The sequence below is a fragment of the Neolamprologus multifasciatus genome, chromosome 12 (assembly GCF_963576455.1).
Source record: "Neolamprologus multifasciatus chromosome 12, fNeoMul1.2, whole genome shotgun sequence".
NCBI classification, from domain to species: Eukaryota; Metazoa; Chordata; class Actinopteri; order Cichliformes; family Cichlidae; genus Neolamprologus; species Neolamprologus multifasciatus.
The window spans coordinates 30261221-30283043 of NC_140450.1; the positions used below are offsets into that span (position 1 = coordinate 30261221).

Here is a 21823-nt window from a genome sequence, read left to right on the forward strand (position 1 = left end):
TGTTTTTGGCTGCAGTGGTTATTATTATATTTACATGCTTCCATCTCCCTTTTCTGCTAGGTGAGAACTCATACTTTTCCACTTTCCTTTTTCTCCCTGTAACGGAATACAGTTACTCATATTTTGTATTTTAAATACGTGACAGTGTTACATGTATTTAGTTTCTCCCAAACACTGCAAACATATCTGTAGTATTATTAGAATCATGAGATTACAACACATTTACCTCTCCTCCACTTCTTTGAAGTGTCTCCCAGTCCCGCTGGTTAGCATGTTTTGGTTCGTGCAACTGGTCCGTCGCGTTATTGTCTCCCCAGGAACATTTCCGTTGTGTTTTTTCCTATTTCCGTTGTGTTGTGTGTGCTTTTGCAGCGCTTTTCTTTTTGCAGCGCTTTTCTTTTTGCAGCATTTTTCTTTTCGCAGCGTTTTTCTTTTCGCAAGCATTTTTCTTTTCGCAGCATTTTTCTTTTTGCAGCATTTTTCTTTTTGCAAGTGTTTTTCTTTTTGCAGCGTTTTTCTTTTTGCAGCATTTTTCTTTTTGCAAGTGTTTTTCTTTTTGCAGCATTTTTCTTTTTGCAAGTGTTTTTCTTTTTTGCAGCATTTTTCTTTTTGCAAGTGTTTTTCTTTTTTGCAAGTGTTTTCTTTTTGCAAGTGTTTTTCTTTTTGCAGCATTTTTCTTTTTGCAGCATTTTTCTTTTTCCAAGTGTTTTCTGAAGTTGCAGTCCGTTTGGCCTCTCAGGGCCACCGTAGGAGAGAGGAACAGAGAGGGAGAGAGAGAGGAGAATGAGGACAAAACAGAGATGGAACAAGAGCAAGTGAGACAGACATGTTAGTCAAATGGTTGTTTACCAAAAGTATCACCGTATCATAGGTACTCATGTATCTCGTACCTAGTGTTTCTTTTTAGGTTTGTTATTTTTCAAATTCTATATTTATTAAGTTATGCAGGCTTATTTGCGCAACAAGGCTAAATAATTATATAAACTTTTATGAATCTAAATAGTGGACTTTTGTAGAATTAAAAGTGTAATGTGGGTCTATGATGATTTTTAGTGCTACTATCATCTAGTTTTGATTCTGGTTCTGTCTTGGTTAAATCCTAAGTAGTCCTGAATTTGAACTGTTGTAGTCCTGTTTTAATTCCGGATCAGTTCTGGGTTTGGTTGAATTGGGGTTTAGTCCTCGTGTCTTGATACAGCTCTGATTTTGTTCTGCCGTGCTGCTTAATTAAGAAACTAGTTTAAGGTGTCTTGCATACGTGATATATATTTTTCCCTATATGAAGTCATTCTTTTTTGAACAAAACTCAAAACAGAGCCAATTAATCTTTCAGTCATTTCCAACCGCCCCCGCCCCCCAAATCCCACATGCATACTACCTTTTAGGGCTAAGCCCCGGGTGTATTAAATGTCTGCCTCCGCCTCTGGTACACAGGTGAATGAATGAGAGCCATTTTATATCATTTTGCTGTTTCCATTACAACCAAAAGTATCTGTCACATTTTGCACTTTTATTGCTCACATTGCTTACAACATTATGCCACTTTTCACTCTGACTGACTGGTGCTATTATATTCACATCAAACTCACGCAACACCTCTTTCCATCACAGCGGTTGGGTTTAAGAAGGCACCAGCTGCCGTGGAGAGATGCACTGATGTCAGCTGTTAGAAGCTAAGGCGAAGCTAGCTATTCTTTTAAGCTGAAAATATTTGGCAAATATTTTTTCTGATTAAAAAAAAGAGAGAAGGAAATTGCTTCAGTTTCACCAGCTGCTTCACATGACCGAGGCTGGATTGTATGACGTAAACAACTTGCCAAATTAATCATCTGCAATAGCTTTACTTTGTACTAACCTGCCTGATAGGATCAATTTTGCATCCTATCAGGATGCAAAATTGATTTGACCTCTGTGTAATTTGGTCGGTGCTCTCACTGACCTTGTGGGAAATATGTGTGTTGGCAGTTAATATATGTAATGTCAGAAAGTATTGCAACTGGCATTTTCATTCAGTCAGGAGATGGATTTTTGTGTGTCTAATTAAAAGAGGAAGGGAAAGATCAACAAATAGTTGCCAGTGTGGCTTTATAGCTTTGCGTTGCTTTTAAGTTTAAATCAGAAAATTACTTTGTGTGTTTAAGCAGTGCTGCCAGTCTGTCCGCTGAGAGATTTTTCATTAAAGTATAAAACAGTTTGTTTAACAGTGGTGTATGTGTGGTTTATGCAGCCTAATCACATTATTTTATATAGGGATTTCTCCTGTCTCTCTACAATATCTGATATTCCAAAATAAATAAATAAATAATAAAGACCATTACCCATTATTATTATTATTATTAAAAGCAAACTGAAAACCTAACTGGGAAAACCAAATAACTAAGTAAGTAAGTAAACTTTATTTATATAGCACCTTTCACAGACATATGTCACAAAGTGCTTTACAAAGTAAAAACATAATACAGTCATAAAACAAGAGAAACAAGACTGAGGTACTATGAAACAACTATGAAAACTATGACTTCTATGACAAAATGTGGGGGAACATAACTCAGACGACGTCACGAGGAACGAATAGAAAAAACACAGACTAAATACACAGGAGGTGATGAGGGGAAGGGAAACACATGGGGAAACAGCTGACACAAATTAACATGATGACACCACCAGGAGAAAGTGAAACTAAAACAATGAACACAGAACACAAGACCTCTTCAAAATAAAACAGGAAGCCTAACAGGACACAGACATGACACAAGCAAGATAACATGAAACATGACTGACTAACGCACGCAGACTCCACACGACGCACTGAGAAGGCAGACTAAAACACCTACATACAGAAAGAAAAACACTGAGGACAAGACAGGCCATATAATAAAGAGAATAGAAACAGACTCATAACTAAGAATACACAGAATAGCCTAAACTAAACTTGAAACTCAACCTGAGAATAATACAAGAACTAAACATAATTTCCATCTACCTAAGAATTCACAAATAAAACAATAAGACCCAACCCCTAACAAAAAGTAACACTTTAATGTAAGTAATACATAATTCCGAGTAAAAATTGAGTGTTGCAAACGTTAGTGAACGAATTAACTCAAATATTCTTCTTCTTATATTTTTCACCCTGGGAAAGCAACTCGCATAAAAACATATGCAAAATCTTTGAGTTCCCTCACTTACATACAATCACTGCGCTCTCGTTGTAAACAGTATTTTTCTTTTTCATTATTTTTTCATTATGCTAAAACCTAGTTGGTGTTGGTGTAACATGTTAGTAAATCTGGCCCTTACTGGCAGAGTTATTATAGTTTTTCTAATTAGTTTTTGTTTTTATTTCATTTGGATTTTTTTGGTTTGTTTTTAATTCAATTTAATTTCAGTTTCCAGATTGAATTTTCTTATTTCAGTTCAGTTTTTATTGTTTAATTTTATTTTCATTTTTATTAGTCTCAGTGTTCATCTCCCTGTCTTTTTAATTGTTACTGGATACACAGCAGATGTCAGGGCCAGATTTAGAAAAATTCAAAGCTTGTTAAAATCTGTTGACTCCCAGTCTTCTAGACATCCAGAGTCTCAATAAAAATAAGTCATAATAAATGTTTTGCCCAAGTAACAAATACTAAAACTAAGAATATTGCTTCTAAATTTTAACTTTATTCTGGGCAGTTTTCAAAGTTCACAAAATCCTTTCAAATAGTTTTTTTTAAAAAAAAATTTAGTTGACTAAAATGCCTTGTGCTTTATTTGATAACAGGTGAATCCTCCTCTTATATTTACCCAGATATATTGGAAGCCAATAATAATAATAATAACAATAATAATAATAATAATATTTTGTTGTTGTTGTTGTTGTTGTTGTTGTTATTGACGTAATTCTCTGGCTTTTAACCACTACAATTGATTTGATAGAATTTACTTATAGTTAGCGCTATTTGTTTGACAAAAGCTCATTGTTATATAGTTTTTCCTCTGTAGACCACTACAGTGGATTTTAATCCAAATAATCAAGACATGATATCAGCAAAGACTTTTAGCTTTAATCCAAGGAGTTTTATTTTTTTTACATTAACTGCTAGAATTACAGTCATTGTTTTCATAATCCTCAAAATTCATTGGGTCGACTGACATAATTTTAAATGTAAGGATGGATGAAAATCGTTTGCAGAGTAAGACTGTTTGTAGTTTAGAACCCACTGATATCCAAATGCTGTGTTTTTTCCTTCTGCCAGGCCTGTTTTTCCAGCCACCTTTATTTGCTTCTGGATCTCTCTGCATTCAGACTTGTCTTTAATTACGAAAAGCATGCTCTATTGGGCTGAGATTAGGTGACAGTCTTGAGCATTGAAGAATATACCATTTCGTTGATGAGAAACCCGAGTTTCATCCATGAGAAACTCTTGGGTCCTGGGTCCGAATGCTTTGAGTCATTATTGTTGGATCATTGGATGCGTCTGTATAGTGTAGCCCTGTAGACTTCAGAATTTATTAACAGACACTAATGGGTATGACTTCCACTGTCAGTCATACACGCTCATGCCTTAGCATTGACTCTGTCACGACAGATGATGCTGTGTTCTTTGGATCAGCTCTTCCTATCCTTTTCCACACTTTCATGTAGGGCTGCTCAATTAATTATTAATTTTAATTTAAATTATGATCTGGGCTTTCAACAATCATTAAAAATGACTGAGCCGATTATTACCACCTCCCCCGTGCTTTGCTCTCGCACTGCTCCGTGTGGCAAATTGAGCGCACCTCTCTGCGTTTCGAACACGCGTCACAACAATTAAGAGGACCCGAGGGAAGCTCGGAAAGCTCGGAAAGCTAAGCAGAAGTTAATTGGAGACGAGAGGATAATGGCTGCTGAAGAAAGAATGCTGTTGGTTGAAAAGAGAGGTAAAACGACTTCAGTGGTGTGGAAACATTATGGGTTCGCGGAGTCAGACGTGGATCAAGTAGACATAGTGTGTAAACTTTGCTACGGTGTCATAGCTGCACCACAGAGCAAGACTACAAATTGACATACCTCAATGTCAGTTTGATGCAATTGTGCATTGTGTGGCTACACAGCTTGCCTTGATGTTTGGTTATTTGTATGCATAAATATTATGCTAAACAGTTCAATAAACATAGATGTTTACATTTTTCATTTATTTTTTATATTGCAAACATTTGCACTGTTATCAGTATTTGCACACTATTTTATATTCTTTTTTGACTATCTTTAAAGCCATTATTCAATACATTGTTATTGTTAAATAAATATTGTCAAATAATCGAGATCTCAATTTCAGTGAAAATAATCGTGATTATCATTTTTGCCATAATTGAGCAGCCCTACTTTCATGTATTTAAAGATACAAACAAACCAGGCAGAACTAATCTGGCTCTTTTAGACGTTTTCTGACAAAGTCTAATCTGAACTTCTTGTCCCTAAGTATAATCAGTGGTTTGCACCTTGTTGTAGACCCTCTATATTTACATTCATGAAGGTGTCTCTCGACTGTTGACTTTGACAATTATTTGCCAACCTCTTGTGTTCTTGACTTGGTACATGTAATGAAGTTTTTTCCCTTAACCAAGGAAAGAATTCTCTCATCATACACTTTATCTGTCTTTTAAGGTCTTTTGGTGTTTCTGAGTTGGAATTGTATGGGAACAGGCCTCACCTGGTCATTAAACTGCTTAACAGTCAATTGACTGATTAACTTTGAGCCTCCAAAACTAGGAGAATGTGTATAGAAAATGCCCATTATTACTAAGCAGTTAATACTTTTGTGAAACTCTTTGACTTAAAGCTTAAAGTCTAAACTTCAATAGCATCTTGATTTTAGATCCACTTTGGTAAGATAAGAGGAAAATTACATAAATTATGTCTTTGTCCTGTAAATTATGGAGCTAACTGCAGTTTTTTTTTTTTTTTTTTAATACATACCTGCAAAACCAATATTATTACATCAGCCTTAAGGGGTGCTAATGCAAAATATTGGCATGCCTGCAGGTTAAATTAAAGAAACAAACTTGTTTTTTTTCTGCTAAAAATTCAAGCATTAGCACATTAATTATAAAAGCTCCAATGAAAACTCAGCAGTAGTACCATGCTGAATATTTTAGGGGAGAAAACATAGAGGGATGTGCCCAGAAAGTAAATATTCACTTTTTATACAATTCCAGCTAATCAACGGATTCATTTACAGCCTAATTTAATTATAAGTAAGATATTTTAGTGCACACACCTTTAATGAATATAGAGAACTATATATTTATATACATAGAAGTACATTTCCCATCCTGCATGCATGCCTTAGAAGGGAAGGTTATTGGGACTGACCTGGTAATTTCATGGCTAGGGCTGTGCAGTCAAATGTGGATGGGGCTGGAAATGAGTAGGAATATTTAACTGTTGTGCATGCCAGTCTGTTATCATTCATAGCTGTGGCTTCTTCTCACACCTTTATTCTCCAGGATTTTGCTCTGACTGTTGTGATGAAGTGGACATTTAAGAGGGGATCGAAGCTTCCCTGGAGACAACTGCAATGTCCTTGAGCAGGAGCAAAATCGACACAGTTGAATGCTATCAATAATTTATTTTCAGAGAATATCTTTTTAAAAAAAAAATTATTATGTTGCTGGTGTCACTGAGGAACTTTTGGCCCAGTTTGGCCACAATTCAATGATATTAAGCTAAAAGTGGCGTTACAGGAATAGTAACATGCTTCAAAAGAAGGATCTTTGTCTACAAGGGCAAATACTTCATAAACACTTGTCCTGTATACTCTGTTTAACGTCATGTTATTGTAATCTATGGGTGTCCAGCTGATGCACGTCTTTGCATGTGTGTATTATTGACATGACATCAAGATTTAATTTCTAAAATAAAACCAATGCATGGAATTGTATGCAAATTATATGCATTGGTTTTATTTTATGAATGAAATCTTGATGTCATGTCAATAATAATTTTAGTTTAATAAATAGAAATAATTTTTTCAGAACTTTCTATGAGTAGTACTGTCAGGGCTCTGTGTGCGGGCAGGCGGAGAGGAGGATCCAAACGCATGACTCGAACACTAAATTGTAACTCAAAAAAACCTCAGCTTTATTTGCTGGCAGAAAACAAAAGATGAAACTGAACAATGGTACTGAACATGGAAAACTGACACAAAAACACACAGGCATGATCTGATGGTACGACACGACAGTGAGCACGGGAAAACACTGGGCTTAAATACACAGGGTAGTAATGAGGGAATGGGCAACAGAAGGGAGACACAGCTGGGAGAGATCAGGGCTAACGAGACGGGGGAACCAAGCTGCACACACTAACATAAGACAAAGGCTTTCACAATAAAACAGGAAACATGAATTACTAAACAAGAACGTAGACTCGACACTGAGAGACAAAATAACATGGAACTCAAACAATACATGAAACCACAAATCCTTAAGCACGGATAAACAGAAACAAGAAACTAATAATAATCATCATCATCACTACAAGAGAATAAGAAAACAATCCATGAGGCAGAATAAAACCAAAATATAATAAACTCAAAATACTGGGTCCGTTGGACCCAGAACGGTGACAAGTACACCTTTAACACAAGCCTTCAAAGGCTGTACACTACAGTATTGTAACTCTACATCAGGAGGCTGCTGTAGCTAGGCTAAACAAAATGTCAGCAGTGTGGACCGGAACAGCCAACTTTAACTCAAGTTTTGGAAAAGCAATGAAAAATGTCAAGAGAAAATCCACGGGCAGTTAAAATAACAGAGGCTCTGACTCATTTTATTGCTCTGGATGACCAGCCAATGCCGGTCGTGGAAAACATAGGATTGCACCGTCTTCTCAGCATACTCGAGCTGCGATATGAAATTCCCAGCGCATACATCAGGGAGATAATGGTGCCAAAACTTTCTAAAGAGGTAAAGACAAGCAGTGTGTGCGATGTCAGTCCTTGGTTTAATGGCACAGTGGACTGATGATCCACGGGCAGATGGGGAGTTCGTTCGTCAATGCCAAATACTTTCGTTATTTTGTTCGTTTGTTTATAATATCGACACTCTGCAATAATTTAAAAGTTTATTTTATTCTCAAACCTAATTTGTATTTATTTTATTCCAAACAGAAGTGTTTATTTATTATTCTGAAAGCTCGAGACAGTGCCAATAGTTCAGTGATATTTTGTTAAATTACAATGTGGAGACTCTGCAATAATTTAAGAGAAGTGCTTATTTTTCACTTGAAATTTTTTTGTGGTCATTTTTATTGAGATATTATTTATTATCGGCAGAGAATAAAATAAAACCTGTCTTCCAATTCATTGCATTTGTGTGTGTGTGTGGTAGAAGTATCGGTTTTTGTACTCGGTATCGACAAGTACTCAGATCCAAGTATCGGTATCGTATCGGTTTGAAAAAATTGGTATCGTTGCATCCCTACTATGTAGTATATACCTTATTTACTTTATTTATTAAATTTTGGGTTTGTTTTGTTTTTTTGCACTACATTAGACAACATCAAAATAGCGTTGTCAAAAATGACAATAGCGTTGGCATTTTTATTATTTGTGTTTTGTAATCTTTATAACAACCTAGAAAAAAACACCTCTTAATCTTTGGTATATGGCGAGGCGCTGTGGACATCCAAGTTTGTGATTGTGTAGATTTTTCAAATCAATACCATGGTTGCATCTACTGAAAATCTCGGTGAAGCTTAAATCTCAGTGACCTTGACTTCAAGGTCAGAGGTCAACTTTTCTGAAAATCGGAGGAGTTTCACATTTATAACACAGGTATGTCTACTAGGAGGCTGAAGGGTAGCACTATATATTTATAAACAATCAAAAACAACAATTTAGTTCCAATTTGTATGGAATTTATTTCTGTAAACATGGTGTTTTAGGTCGGATTAAAGGACTGATGTGATGGTAAGGTGTCCGCTGCTCTGCTTTGAATATTCTTTTTTTTTTTTTTTAATTTTCACAAGAATTGCTAGTTCCCCTAGAGTTTTGGCCACCCCAGCAATCAGAAGATTCCCTATGAGCAAGCATTTAGCGACAGTGGGAAGGAAAAACTCCCTTTAAAAAGGAAGAAACCTTCGACAGAACCAGGCTCAGGAAGGGACAGTCATCTGCCGCGACTGGTTGGGGTGGGGGGAGTGAAAATTTAAAAAAAAAAAAAAAGCCAAAGTGATAATTATTGGAGCAGCTTAATTAATGTTTCCAGTGTAATTTGCTGTTAATATCCTTTTCCAACCCCAATTTGTATTTTTATCACTTTTGTCCAGGGTGGAAGATGCCATGCTGGAGATTGACTCTGTATGGTTTTTCAATGTTGATACTTGGGAACCTGTTGGAGAGGCCAGGGTTGAAAAAGGGATGCCGTAGAACCTGAGAGGGTGTTATCCGCTGGTGTGCATCCAAGGCCAACATCTCTTTAATTAGGCTGACAAATAATCGTTGGCCATCTTCTGGTCCTCGTCTAAACAACATTATTTGTTCGAGGTCATCCAGACGCGTCAGTTTTATGTATCTTGTCTCCAAAGATTCATATCCTGTCTCGTATTTAAATTGTTGGGCGGTCTTAAATGTCCAGCGTTGTTGGTTGTAGTTGTAGTTGTCTTTTGTGAAATAGTCTCCAGTGTACACGCCAGGATCGAGAACATGATCTGGTGGCTGACCCTGAGTCTCTATGATGAATTTCAAAACATCATAATATTTTTTTCCAGGGTAGAGTGGCACCCCTGTAACAAGCTCAACAGCCACCAGCCCCAGAGACCACATGTCACATGCTTCGTTATAGGGAAGGCCAAGCATAACCTCAGGCGCACTATAACCAACTGTCCCCACACGGTCACCAGGCATCACTGCAGACGCAGGACATGCGAGGCCAAAGTCTATAAGTCTGACTTTGACTGGAGACTCATAGCGATTTACAACCATGATGTTTCCAGGTTTGAGGTCAGCGTGCACTATTCCCAAAGAACCCAGGTGGGACAGAGCATTTGTGAGTTGACCTAAAATTGGCCTGACTTCGCTTATGGGGAGACGCCGGTTATTCGGGTCCCCTATGTAGTCCCACAGGCATTGATCTAGGAGTTCAAATTTCAGGCAAACTCGCTCTCTGTCAAGGAAAAAGCCGTTCCATTGAACAATATTGGCGGCATCTGGATCCAACCTTCGCAGCTGCTCCAGGATGAAAATTTCCTTTTTTGCTTGTTGCAGAATATCAGTGCAGTTCTTGTTCACCTTAATAGCCACAGCTTGGTTGGTTTTGGTATCACGGCATTTGGCTACAATACCAAAGCCCCCTTCTCCGAGGAAAGCCTCTACCTTGTAGTGGTTTCCCAAAATGCTCCCTTCAACTATTTCAAGCTCATCTGAGCTGAAGGATGGGCTGGCTGATGTGTGGATGAATACTTGCTGAGAAAATTCAACTGAGTTTTGAAAACTGCAGTTGATTTTCTCTGATCTCTTGTATTTCAAGTTTGAAGGGTGCTGAAAGACCACCGGGTTTTGTGGTCTTTCAGCACGCATGTCAATGCAAGGGGAACTCTTAGGGTTGAAAAAAGGATGCTGGAGAACCTCCGACGGTGTTATGCGCTGGTTTGCATCCAAGGCCAATATCTGTTTAATTAAGCTTACAAACAAACGTTGGCCATTTTCAGGTCCTCTTCTAAACATCATTACTTGTTCGAGGTCATCGAGACGTGTCAGTTTTATGTATCTTGTCTCCAGGGACTCATATCCTGTCTCGTACTTAAATTGTTGGTCAGTCTTAAATGTCCAGCGCTGTTGGTTGTCGTTGTCTTCAATGAAATAGTCTTCAGTGTACACGCCAGAGTCTAGAACATGATCTGGTGGCTGACCCTGAGTCTCTATGATGAATTTCAAAACATCATAGTCTTCATTTCCAGGGTAGAGTGGCACCCCTGTACCAAGCTCAACAGCCACCAGTCCCAGAGACCACATGTCACTTGCTTCATTGTAAGGAAGGCCAAGCATAACTTCAGGTGCACTATAACCAACCGTCCCCACACGGTCACCAGGCATCACTGCAGACGCAGGACATGCGAGGCCAAAGTCTATAAGTTTGACTTTGATGGGAGACTCATGGCGGTTTACAACCATGATGTTTCCAGGTTTGAGGTCAGCGTGCACTATTCCCACAGAACCCAGATGGGACAGAGCATTTGTGAGCTGACCTAAAATTGGCCTGACTTCGCTTATGGGGAGACCCTGGTTTTTCCGGTCCCCTATATAGTCCCACAGGCATTGATCAAGGAGTTCGAACTTTATGCAAACCCGCTCTCCATCGTGGAAAAAGCCGTTCCATTTAACAATGTTGGCGGCATCTGGATCCAACCTTCTCAGCTGCTCCAGGATGAAAAGTTCCAGTTTTGCCTGTTGCAGAATATCAGGGTCGCTCTTGTTGACTTTAATAGCCACAGCTCGGTTGGTCATGGTATCACGACATTTGGCTACAATACCAAAGCCCCCTTCTCCAAGGAAAGCCTCTACCTTGTAGTGGTTTCCCAAAATGCTCCCTTTAACTATTCCAAGCTCATTTGAGCGGAAGGATGGGTTAGCTGACATGGTGAAATGTGTCGGCTTGGTCAGTGAATTGCTTAGTAACGCGAAATTCTCTCAAAACTCTCCAAAAGGGTTTGCTTACTGTCAGGTCAAGGTCCGTTGAGCAGCAAAGTTTAACAGAGCAAAGCTCCTATTTAAGGGTTTTCTCTCTCAGCAAGATGATGACATCACAAGGGATCAAAGGCATTCTACTTTGGATCAAAGGCATTCTATTTTTGATCAATGGCATTCTATTTTTTCAGTTGAAACACTGAAAAAAATAGTGTTTCAACAAGGCAGGCTGGCGCCCTGTGGGAGGCAGAGGTGATAGGGTAAGGATGCAGAGGATAAGAAAAGATCTTATCTGTCAGCTCATCAGCGAGCAGCCGCAGAATCACAGGTGCAGCTTGGCAGGGGATGGAGAGTGAAGACAAAATCAACAATGACTTATGGCAGGGGTGTCAAACTCAAATACACAGTGGGCCAAAATTCAAAACTGGAACAAAGTCACGGGCTAACATTAATATTTATTGAAAAAAAAATCTTCCTCCAGATATAAGAATGAATCTTTTCTTATGGACTCAAATACATTTTGCTGGAAAACTGAATATGGAACAAGCAAAGCTTAATACTAAACAATATATATATATTAGCTGTATAATACCAGTAGGCCAGCTCTAATAGTAATTTGGTATGGCTTCGCGGGCCAAATGTAATTAGGCTGCGGGCCAAATTTGGCCCACGGGCCAGAGTTTGACACCTATGACTTATGGCAAAGTTACAATCTCAATGTTATTCTTTATTTTTTCTCAGTGTCTTCTTGAGGGACAATATGTGTATATGTGTCCGTGATATTAAATGAATGTTTAAGTGCAGGTTATTGTGCAGACTCAGCACAGAGCATCAAAGAGTTGATTTGTAGTGTGTCACATCAGTGTGGTGGCAGCTGTCCTGGCAGCCATTTTTGGAATTCCATAAGATACTATGATTCATATCAGTATGTCACACATAAACACATTGTACTGAATGACACAAAAACAGAATCTTATGAGAATTATAAGATTCTGCTAACATTCTGTCCACATTTGATAACCTGCTTAGTGATGTGAAATCATCATCAATGTGTGTGGGCAAAACAGAAGCAACTTTGGATTTCTAACTACAAATCCATTCTCTCTTGTTTCTTTTTGTCTTTATCCCACTCTAAAAGTTGGATGTAACAGTGAGACCAAACTCACAACCCAATAGAAACAGATCCAGGTACATTTACAGCAATATTCAAACTGAATACAGGCTGCTGGCCATTGACACGTAGTATCCTTTTGACTTGAAGTCACCTGGAACTGTAGCTGTGCTGTAAACAAATAATGAAGCACAGTTTGACCAGAATAAGAACTAGAATCTTTAACACACTAAGATAATAAAATACACAAGCTATTTGGCTGGTAACTGGCAATAAGCCAGAGGACTAATGGCCCAGAAGGCCCAAATAAAACTAGTAATGTCCAGACATCTAGCCTATACTACTTAATATTCATTAACCTATTTAAAAAGCACTTTTGCTCTGTTTCAGGTAAAGTGTAAATCTGCACCTCTGATTTGTGTGATTACATTTTCTCTTTGTCTTTTTCTGCTGCAGCAGCCAAAGTCTGATTTATTAATGACAAACCAGTGGTAGAAGCATCATAACATCAAGAAAACTGGACAGTTAAAGGATTTTTCTTTTTACATAAAAAAGAAAAAAAATGTTTGATGATCTGAAATGTTTAAGTGTGACAAACATACAAATAAATAGGAAAACGCTTTTTCACACCATTGTCATATAAAAGACTTACTTCCTTCATTCTGTTCATTGACCCCATTGCGGACCACTAAAATTTTGTATACTATGTAGTATATACCTTATTTACTTTATTTATTAAATTTTGGGTTTGTTTTGTTTTTTTGCACTACATTAGACAACATCAAAATAGTGTTGTCAAAAATGACAATAGCGTTGGCATTTTTGTTATTTGTGTTTTGTAATCTTTATGAAAACCTAGAAAAAAACCACCTCTTAATCTTTGGTATATGGCGAGGCGCTGTGGACATCCAAGTTTGTGATTGTGTAGATTTTTCAAATCAATACCATGGTTGCATCTACTGAAAATCTCGGGGAAGCTTAAATCTCAGTGACCTTGACTTCAAGGTCAGAGGTCAACTTTTCTGAAAATCGGAGGAGTTTCACATTTATAACACAGGTATGTCTACTAGGACGCTGAAGGGTAGCACTATATATTTATAAACAATCAAAAACAACAATTTAGTTCCAATTTGTATGGAATTTATTTCTGTAAACATGGTGTTTTAGGTCGGATTAAAGGACTGATGTGATGGTAAGGTGTCCGCTGCTCTGCTTTGAATATTGGTAGGCTTTTTTTTTTTTTAATTTTCACAAGAATTGCTAGTTCCCCTAGAGTTTTGGCCACCCCAGCAATCAGAAGATTCCCTATGAGCAAGCATTTAGCGACAGTGGGAAGGAAAAACTCCCTTTAAAAAGGAAGAAACCTTCGACAGAACCAGGCTCAGGAAAGGACAGTCATCTGCCGCGACTGGTTGGGGTGGGGGGAGTGAAAATTTAAAAAAAAAAAAAAAAAAAAGCCAAAGTGATAATTATTGGAGCAGCTTAATTAATGTTTCCAGTGTAATTTGCTGTTAATATCCTTTTCCAACCCCAATTTGTATTTTTATCACTTTTGTCCAGGGTGGAAGATGCCATGCTGGAGATTGACTCTGTATGGTTTTTCAATGTTGATACTTGGGAACCTGTTGGAGAGGCCAGGGTTGAAAAAGGGATGCCGTAGAACCTGAGAGGGTGTTATCCGCTGGTGTGCATCCAAGGCCAACATCTCTTTAATTAGGCTGACAAATAATCGTTGGCCATCTTCTGGTCCTCGTCTAAACAACATTATTTGTTCGAGGTCATCCAGACGCGTCAGTTTTATGTATCTTGTCTCCAAAGATTCATATCCTGTCTCGTATTTAAATTGTTGGGCGGTCTTAAATGTCCAGCGTTGTTGGTTGTAGTTGTAGTTGTCTTTTGTGAAATAGTCTCCAGTGTACACGCCAGGATCGAGAACATGATCTGGTGGCTGACCCTGAGTCTCTATGATGAATTTCAAAACATCATAATATTTTTTTCCAGGGTAGAGTGGCACCCCTGTAACAAGCTCAACAGCCACCAGCCCCAGAGACCACATGTCACATGCTTCGTTATAGGGAAGGCCAAGCATAACCTCAGGCGCACTATAACCAACTGTCCCCACACGGTCACCAGGCATCACTGCAGACGCAGGACATGCGAGGCCAAAGTCTATAAGTCTGACTTTGACTGGAGACTCATAGCGATTTACAACCATGATGTTTCCAGGTTTGAGGTCAGCGTGCACTATTCCCAAAGAACCCAGGTGGGACAGAGCATTTGTGAGTTGACCTAAAATTGGCCTGACTTCGCTTATGGGGAGACGCCGGTTATTCGGGTCCCCTATGTAGTCCCACAGGCATTGATCTAGGAGTTCAAATTTCAGGCAAACTCGCTCTCTGTCAAGGAAAAAGCCGTTCCATTGAACAATATTGGCGGCATCTGGATCCAACCTTCGCAGCTGCTCCAGGATGAAAATTTCCTTTTTTGCTTGTTGCAGAATATCAGTGCAGTTCTTGTTCACCTTAATAGCCACAGCTTGGTTGGTTTTGGTATCACGGCATTTGGCTACAATACCAAAGCCCCCTTCTCCGAGGAAAGCCTCTACCTTGTAGTGGTTTCCCAAAATGCTCCCTTCAACTATTTCAAGCTCATCTGAGCTGAAGGATGGGCTGGCTGATGTGTGGATGAATACTTGCTGAGAAAATTCAACTGAGTTTTGAAAACTGCAGTTGATTTTCTCTGATCTCTTGTATTTCAAGTTTGAAGGGTGCTGAAAGACCACCGGGTTTTGTGGTCTTTCAGCACGCATGTCAATGCAAGGGGAACTCTTAGGGTTGAAAAAAGGATGCTGGAGAACCTCCGACGGTGTTATGCGCTGGTTTGCATCCAAGGCCAATATCTGTTTAATTAAGCTTACAAACAAACGTTGGCCATTTTCAGGTCCTCTTCTAAACATCATTACTTGTTCGAGGTCATCGAGACGTGTCAGTTTTATGTATCTTGTCTCCAGGGACTCATATCCTGTCTCGTACTTAAATTGTTGGTCAGTCTTAAATGTCCAGCGCTGTTGGTTGTCGTTGTCTTCAATGAAATAGTCTTCAGTGTACACGCCAGAGTCTAGAACATGATCTGGTGGCTGACCCTGAGTCTCTATGATGAATTTCAAAACATCATAGTCTTCATTTCCAGGGTAGAGTGGCACCCCTGTACCAAGCTCAACAGCCACCAGTCCCAGAGACCACATGTCACTTGCTTCATTGTAAGGAAGGCCAAGCATAACTTCAGGTGCACTATAACCAACCGTCCCCACACGGTCACCAGGCATCACTGCAGACGCAGGACATGCGAGGCCAAAGTCTATAAGTTTGACTTTGATGGGAGACTCATGGCGGTTTACAACCATGATGTTTCCAGGTTTGAGGTCAGCGTGCACTATTCCCACAGAACCCAGATGGGACAGAGCATTTGTGAGCTGACCTAAAATTGGCCTGACTTCGCTTATGGGGAGACCCTGGTTTTTCCGGTCCCCTATATAGTCCCACAGGCATTGATCAAGGAGTTCGAACTTTAAGCAAACCCGCTCTCCATCGTGGAAAAAGCCGTTCCATTTAACAATGTTGGCGGCATCTGGATCCAACCTTCTCAGCTGCTCCAGGATGAAAAGTTCCAGTTTTGCCTGTTGCAGAATATCAGGGTCGCTCTTGTTGACTTTAATAGCCACAGCTCGGTTGGTCATGGTATCACGACATTTGGCTACAATACCAAAGCCCCCTTCTCCAAGGAAAGCCTCTACCTTGTAGTGGTTTCCCAAAATGCTCCCTTTAACTATTCCAAGCTCATTTGAGCGGAAGGATGGGTTAGCTGACATGGTGAAATGTGTCGGCTTGGTCAGTGAATTGCTTAGTAACGCGAAATTCTCTCAAAACTCTCCAAAAGGGTTTGCTTACTGTCAGGTCAAGGTCCGTTGAGCAGCAAAGTTTAACAGAGCAAAGCTCCTATTTAAGGGTTTTCTCTCTCAGCAAGATGATGACATCACAAGGGATCAAAGGCATTCTACTTTGGATCAAAGGCATTCTATTTTTGATCAATGGCATTCTATTTTTTCAGTTGAAACACTGAAAAAAATAGTGTTTCAACAGGGCAGGCTGGCGCCCTGTGGGAGGCAGAGGTGATAGGGTAAGGATGCAGAGGATAAGAAAAGATCTTATCTGTCAGCTCATCAGCGAGCAGCCGCAGAATCACAGGTGCAGCTTGGCAGGGGATGGAGAGTGAAGACAAAATCAACAATGACTTATGGCAGGGGTGTCAAACTCAAATACACAGTGGGCCAAAATTCAAAACTGGAACAAAGTCGCGGGCTAACATTAATATTTATTGAAAAAAAAATCTTCCTCCAGATATAAGAATGAATCTTTTCTTATGGACTCAAATACATTTTGCTGGAAAACTGAATATGGAACAAGCAAAGCTTAATACTAAACAATATATATATATTATATATATATTAGCTGTATAATACCAGTAGGCCAGCTCTAATAGTAATTTGGTATCGTATGGGGTGGCTTTAGCTCAGGTGGCAGAGCAGCCACCAAAGGTCGGTGGTTCGATCCCAGGCTGCCTCCTGGCTGCATGCCAAATATCCTTGGGCAAGATACTAACCCCATGTTTGCCTACTGGTGGTGGTCAGAGGGCCCGGTGGCGCCAGTGTCCAGCAGCTTCGCCTCTGTCAGTGCGCCCCAGGGCAGCTGTGGCTACAATGTAGCTTGCCATCGCCAGTGCGTGAATGTGTGTGTGAATGGGTCAATGACTGAATGTAGTGTGAAGCACTTTGGGGTCCTTAGGGACTAGAAAAGCGCTATACAAATGCAGGCCATTTACCATTTACCATGGCTTCGCAGGCCAAATGTAATTAGGCTGCGGGCCAAATTTGGCCCGCGGGCCAGAGTTTGACACCTATGCTCTACATAAAAGACAAATAATATTCCAGTATGGAGATTAGGGTGAGCTGCTGCTACAAGTGAACATGAAGGGGGGAACATGAGGTAAATTGAAATGCATTGTCACATATTGTATCCTGGTAGGTGGAGAAAGTAAGAAAGCGAAGACAGGAGAGAAAAATGAAAGATTATTTTCAAAGGTAAGGATCGCTCAACAAGAGACTTTTGATAAAATGGAAATTTAAAAATTACTTATAATGTCCTAATTAAGTTTAGAGTTTTTAAATTAGATAACTGGATATATACATGATGTGTTACTTAATTGTGTTCTTGAATTATACCAATTTTTGTGTTATTCAAGGGTTACATGGAAAACTGGGGCAATTTGGGGCAGGATAAACTGGTTAGTGTCATATGTCATGTAGACTGAGGACCCCAAATGCAGACTCATGGATAAATGTTAAACGAAAACAAGCTTTTATTTAATATAAATCAAAAATCCAGTAGGAAAAGCGGGAACATGGGGTAAACACTGGGAGCTAGGAAAGCTACAGGAGCAGTACACACCACAGAATGTAAAGTAACAGAAACTGGAACTTTTATAATTGCAGCGTCTTTACAATATAACGTGTCTTGAGGGAACTGTTGTTGTGATTTGGTGCTATTTAAATGAATTGAGTTGAATTGGAAGCTGGAAACAGGCTGCGGGAAACCGGATGACACGACAAATGGCAATTAGAGACTCAGACAATTTATACACACAGCAATGAGGCAAGGGGCAAACAGGTGGGAGACACAGCAGGACACAGCGGGAACAAATCATGGCTAATGTGACTATAGAAGTTAAACTCAGCACAAGAGAGCAACAGTGTAATGCCCACGGACACTTTAGAAGGGCCTTCTAGGAAATAGAGGACAACTTGTTCAGGGGGAATTAACTGATTAAAGACTTTATGAAATATGGCCTCTAGAACTACCATCGGGTAAAGCCTCAAGGAGTAGTCCTGACCTGATACCACTAGAATAAAATACTAATTTCTTTAAAATGTATAGCTAATAAACAACTGAAGGCAGTCAAAATACAAATAACCTCTTTTTTTCTTGATAAGGCAATAAAAAATGGGCCCTAAAAGCCCATATATTTGATGTCTACAAGACAAGCTCAGAGATAGTCAAGTCATACAAGCATCTTACTGAGTGAATAACTACGTGCTGAAGCAGCTCAAAGAGCTTTCCTCAGTAAAAAAGAAAACTGAATATAAAGGAAAAGAAAATCCTCTAAATAATTTAAAGCAGGAGTAAATACTGTATTATATTATGAATCAAAAAGTGTTAAAATCAATTCAGTAATGTAAATGTGGCTCGTAATATGAAGACCGTTGAGAGGTCAGTAAGACTAGAGAAGCACTGTATAAATGCCAGAAGCTTAACATATTTATCACAGCTACCATACCACACCATACCACCTTTATTTATAAAGCACTTTAACATAAAACCAGAGTTCACAAAGTGCTGTACATGCTAATAGCATAAATAAATAAAAATTAAAATGAGATAAGATAAGATAAGATAAAAATAAAAACTAAAATAAATTGAAACATGTTAAAACAAATAAATAAATAAATAGAGTCAACCCCTCTAATCAATGCCAAAGGCTTCAGCGAATAAATATGTTTTAAGAAGACTTTTAAATTCAGAAAGAGAGGAAGCCTGCCTAACATGCAAAGGTAGATCATTCCACAACTTTGGAGCAACTACAGCAAAAGCACGATCACCTTTAAATTTAAACTTAGTTTTTGGTACCTTAAGGAGCTGCTGATTGGCGGACCTAAGGGAACGGGCAGGTGTATATGGTTGTAGTAGCTCCGAGAGGTAGGGGGGGGCCAGGCCATTAAGAGATTTAAAAGCAAATAAGAGAATTTTAAAAACAATCCTAAAATGTACAGGTAGCCAGTGGAGTGAAATTAAAATTGGGGTAATGTGCTCAGACTTTTTTGTTCCAGTTAAAAGACGTGCTGCAGCATTTTGCACAACCTGCAGGCGCCTAATGGACGCATCACTAACCCCAAAATAAAGTGCGTTACAATAATCCAGCCTAGAAGTAACAAAGGCATGGATTACTGTCTCAAAATGCTGTTTCGATAAGATAGGCTTTATTTTGGCTAATTTTCTCAAATGAAAAAAGCTAGATCTTACAACAGCTCTGACCTGGCTTTCAAATTTAAGATTTGCCTCTATTTTAACTCCCAGATTAGTGATGACTGGTTTAACATACTGTGCCAGCGAACCAAGATCTATAATAGTGGCCTCAGAAGCGCCACCAAAAACCATCACTTCTGTTTTCTGTTCATTAAAAAGTAAAGAGTTCAAAGCCATCCAGGCCCTAATTTCATCAAGGCATCTGAGCAGCGGGTCTACTGAGAAGCCATTTATCTTTTTAAGTGGGAAATAAATCTGGGAGTCATCGGCATAGCAGTGGAAAGAAATCCCATGTTTCCTGAAAATAGACCCAAGGGGTAGGAGATATAGAGAGAAAAGAAGCGGTCCTAAAACTGAACCCTGTGGGACCCCACATTGAAGAGAAGCAGCAGAGGATACAAACTCCCCGAGTTTCACAGAGAAAGTTCGCTCTGCCAAATAGGATCTGAACCACTGCAGTGCGGTACTCCTAACACCCACCAACTGCTCTAAACGGGAAATTAAAATATTATGATCCACTGTATCAAAAGCAGCAGTTAAATCTAACAGCACGATAATAACACAGTCACCTGAGTCATTTGCCAAAAACACATCATTAAAAACTCTTAAAAGGGCAGATTCGGTACTATGTAAAGCTTTAAAACCAGATTGGAAAACTTCTAAAATACCGTGTTCTTCTAGGAAGGACATTAATTGCTTATAAACTACCTTTTCAAGAATCTTTGAGATAAAAGGCAGTTTGGAAATAGGTCTGTAATTCGCAATAATATCAGGATCAAGAGCAGGTTTCTTGAGTAGAGGCTGAATCACTGCATGCTTGAGATTGACAGGTACCACACCAGAGGACAGACTACTATTTACAATGGATTGTACAGCTGATGCTATAGTGAGAAAAACCTCTTTGAAAAATCGAGGAGGGAGAGCATCATAAGGGGAACCTGAGGACTTCATGTGAGCAACCAACTCCTGCAGGCAGAGCAAGGAAACTGGCTCGAACCTGTCAAAGACAGCTAGAACATTTTTGGCACTAAAGACTCCCTTATTCCAGTGATAGGAGTTATGGTTCATTCATGTCACACTCTCCAGTCTTTCAGTACCATAAATTGTTCAATGGCAACCTGCAAAGAAGTCCTCTTAATGAGTTCATTCATTCTCTCACATTACTTTTCCTGACAGACCTAAAGACAGATCTTTCTGGATAGATATAAAGACAGGACAATGCCCACATCTGTCTCATTGTCATTAGACACTGTATTGGTACATTATCTTAGCAATATATATGTGATCATCTCATCATATGATATGATTCGATATGTTATGATATGATGTGATCATATATAAGGGCTGTAAGAAGAGCCGTGTGAAAAGAATGACAGGACTGCAGATTTTTCATTTATATCCTGTGAAGCAATCAATCTTCAATCAAACCACTCCAGTCCAGAATCCAAGACCACAAGAGGAGGTAGTGAGTGAGAGGACCTGGGTGTTCATTATGGCACCCGTCTTCTACACTACAAGCCACAGTCAGAAAAGATCATTTTTAGCAGAACCTTCTTAATGTAACCCAGAACCAAGAAGTAATAAATTTAACAATACCGTAAAAATACATGAGTGTTAAGAGAGACACAACTTATGCACCAAGTAATTTTTATGTAATGCATAAATTTGAGGGCATTTGAAACGAAGTCAAACAACGTTTCCTTATCTTACATTGTAATTATGACGTAACATATTTTCACAAGTGGTATCTGTCTTTTATTTTTAAATTGCACCAACAATGCCAAAAAAGATATATTATTATTTTGTACATCATAACTGTAACTGTCCATGAAGGAATTATAGTAAAATAACATTAAATGAAGTATTTAGGCGTAGTAATCTAGTTGGCATCCCCTCGCAGCCTAATCATAATTACCCAGCCA

The 21823-nt window shown here is 39.0% G+C and overlaps 1 protein-coding gene across 1 annotated transcript; it reads right to left on the reverse strand.

Moving 5' to 3' along the window:
• Positions 1-8615: 8615 nt before the first annotated feature.
• On the reverse strand, positions 8616-17214 carry LOC146507254 (uncharacterized). The gene is made up of 2 exons (XM_085180877.1): positions 14315-17214; positions 8616-11654 (listed from the first exon to the last, which is right to left on the reverse strand). Exons 1-2 carry the CDS (start codon positions 16631-16633, stop codon positions 9285-9287), a joined length of 4689 nt encoding a protein of 1562 aa, XP_085037003.1. The 5' UTR covers positions 16634-17214; the 3' UTR covers positions 8616-9284.
• Positions 17215-21823: the final 4609 nt, after the last annotated feature.

Excerpts from the sequence above, each read along its gene's own strand:
- LOC146507254 (XM_085180877.1), bottom strand. The coding sequence starts at position 16,633 with ATGTCAGCTAACCCATCCTTCCGCTCAAATGAGCTTGGAATAGTTAAA. Across the intron at positions 11,655-14,314 it reads TCTTCCACCCTGGACAAAAG|AATTTCGCGTTACTAAGCAA; the intron begins TGATAAAAATAC and ends GAGTTTTGAGAG.